Source organism: Corvus brachyrhynchos, unplaced genomic scaffold (genome assembly GCF_000691975.1).
Source record: "Corvus brachyrhynchos isolate BGI_N302 unplaced genomic scaffold, ASM69197v1 scaffold18, whole genome shotgun sequence".
NCBI lineage: Eukaryota > Metazoa > Chordata > Aves > Passeriformes > Corvidae > Corvus > Corvus brachyrhynchos.
This window is the reverse complement of record NW_008246064.1, coordinates 457,995-459,953: the sequence shown is the minus strand read 5'-3', so window position 1 is coordinate 459,953 and position 1,959 is coordinate 457,995. Positions and strand designations below refer to the sequence as shown.

The following is a 1,959-nucleotide window of genomic DNA, read 5'->3' as shown; positions in this document are numbered from 1 at the left end:
CTGATCCATATTAAATTCCCAATCCCCATCAAATTCCTGATCCATACTAAATTTCTGATCCCTATCAAATTCCTGATCCCCATCAAATTCCCAATCCCCATCAAATTCCCGATCTATGTTAAATTCCCAATCCCCATCAAATTCCTGATCCATATTAAACTTCTGATCCATATTAAATTCCTGATCCCTATCAAATTCCCAATCCATATTAAACTTCTGATCCCCATCAAATTCCCAATCCCCATGAAATTCCTGAGCCACATCAAATTCCCGATCCATTTTAAATTTCTGATCCCCATTAAATTCCCGATCCCTATCAATTCCCGATCCATATTAAATTCCCGATCTATATTAAATTCCCAATCCATATTAAACTCCTGATCCCCATCAAATTCCCGATCCCTATCAAATTCCCAATCCAGATCAAATTCCTGATCCAGATCAATTTCCCAATCCCCATCAAATTCCCGATCCATATTAAACTCCTGATCCCTATAAAATTCCCAATCCCCATCAAATTCCCAATCCCCATCAAATTCCTGATCCATACTAAATTTCTGATCCCTATCAAATTCCTGATCCCCATCAAATTCCTGACCCCTATCAAATTCCCGATCCCATCAAATTCCCAATCCCCATCAAATTCCCGATCCCATCAAATTCCCTCTGGCTCAGGGTCCCAGCGGCCCCCCCTGGACACCAAACTCAGCTTCAAACCCCCAGGGAGTTTCTCCAACTCTTCCATCCCCCAATACCGAGCATTCCTTAAAATCCCAGGGAAACGCTGCCATCCCAATCCAAGAAAAAAAAAAGGGACAACAAAAAAAACCCCAAACCCACCCCTTCGATGCTTCCTGGAAAAACAGGGTGGGAAGCAGGTGAATTCCCAAAAAACCAGCCGGAGCAGCCTCAGAGTGGGATCCTTGGAGATGTCCAAGGCCCTGGATCCAGCTGGGATATTTTATGGATGCTGGGATATTTTATGGATGCTGGGATAGCGGGAGGAGTCCCAGCCCATGGATGGAGCTGGAACGGGATGGGATCGAAGCTCCTTCCAATCCAAACCATTCCCCGATTCCACGAAAAGCATCAGCTCCCTATTCCTGATGGAAATCCCGAACTTTCCTCCCCAGAATTCCACCCGGCTCTGCTCTGTGGAATCCCAGCCTCCAATTCCCAATCCCGATCGAATTCCCACATGGATACGGAGGGCGCATTCCCAAAGGGCGCCTCCCATCCCGGCCACCATTCCCGGGGAGGACTCACGGTGAATTTGTATCCCAAGGATTTCCACAGCTCCTTGGTGAGCCAGGCCTCATCCAGGACCTGGCTGCTGAAAGATTCCAGCTTCCCGAATTCCCGCAGAACCGAGCCCACCACGTCCTTCTCACATTCCTGGGAAAAGAAGGGAAAACGCCAGGAAAGCTTCGGGTTTGGGCCAAGGCAGATCCAGGGTGGATTTTTTGGGGAATATTCCTTCCCTGGCACTTCGGTTGGATTTTCGGGAATATTCAGCAGCGTGTCCATCCTGGATGAGGGGAGATCCAGGTGGGATTTTTGGGAATATTTAACAACGAATCCATCCTGGAAAAATCCAGGTGGGATTTTCAGGAATATTTAGCATGGAATCCATCCTGGGAAGATCCAGGTGGGATTTTCGGGAATATTTAGCGACGCATTCTGGACCAAAGGAAGTCCAGGTTGGATTTTTGGGAATATTTCTTCCCTGGCACTTTGGTTGGATTTTCAGGAATATTTAGTGACGCATCCTGGAAAAATCCAGGCGAGATTTTTGGGAATATTTAGCAAGGAATCCTGGACCAAAGGAAGTCCAGGTTGGATTTTTGGGAATATTTCTTCCCTGGCACTTCGGTTGGATTTTTGGGAATATTCAGCAGCGTGTCCGTCCTGGAAAGATCCAGGCGGGATTTTCGGGAATATTTAGCAAGGAATCCATCC

At 46.8% G+C, this 1,959-nt stretch overlaps 1 protein-coding gene across 1 annotated transcript in view; it reads right to left on the bottom strand.

Moving 5' to 3' along the window:
• The window catches only part of ALS2CL (ALS2 C-terminal like), a gene marked incomplete at its 3' end in the record, with an annotated part of 49,845 nt that overhangs the window by 33,501 nt on the left and 14,385 nt on the right, over positions 1-1,959 (bottom strand). The window contains 1 exon segment of the mRNA XM_017746714.1: positions 1,267-1,395. Within this exon segment, the coding sequence (XP_017602203.1) occupies positions 1,267-1,395 (129 nt within the window).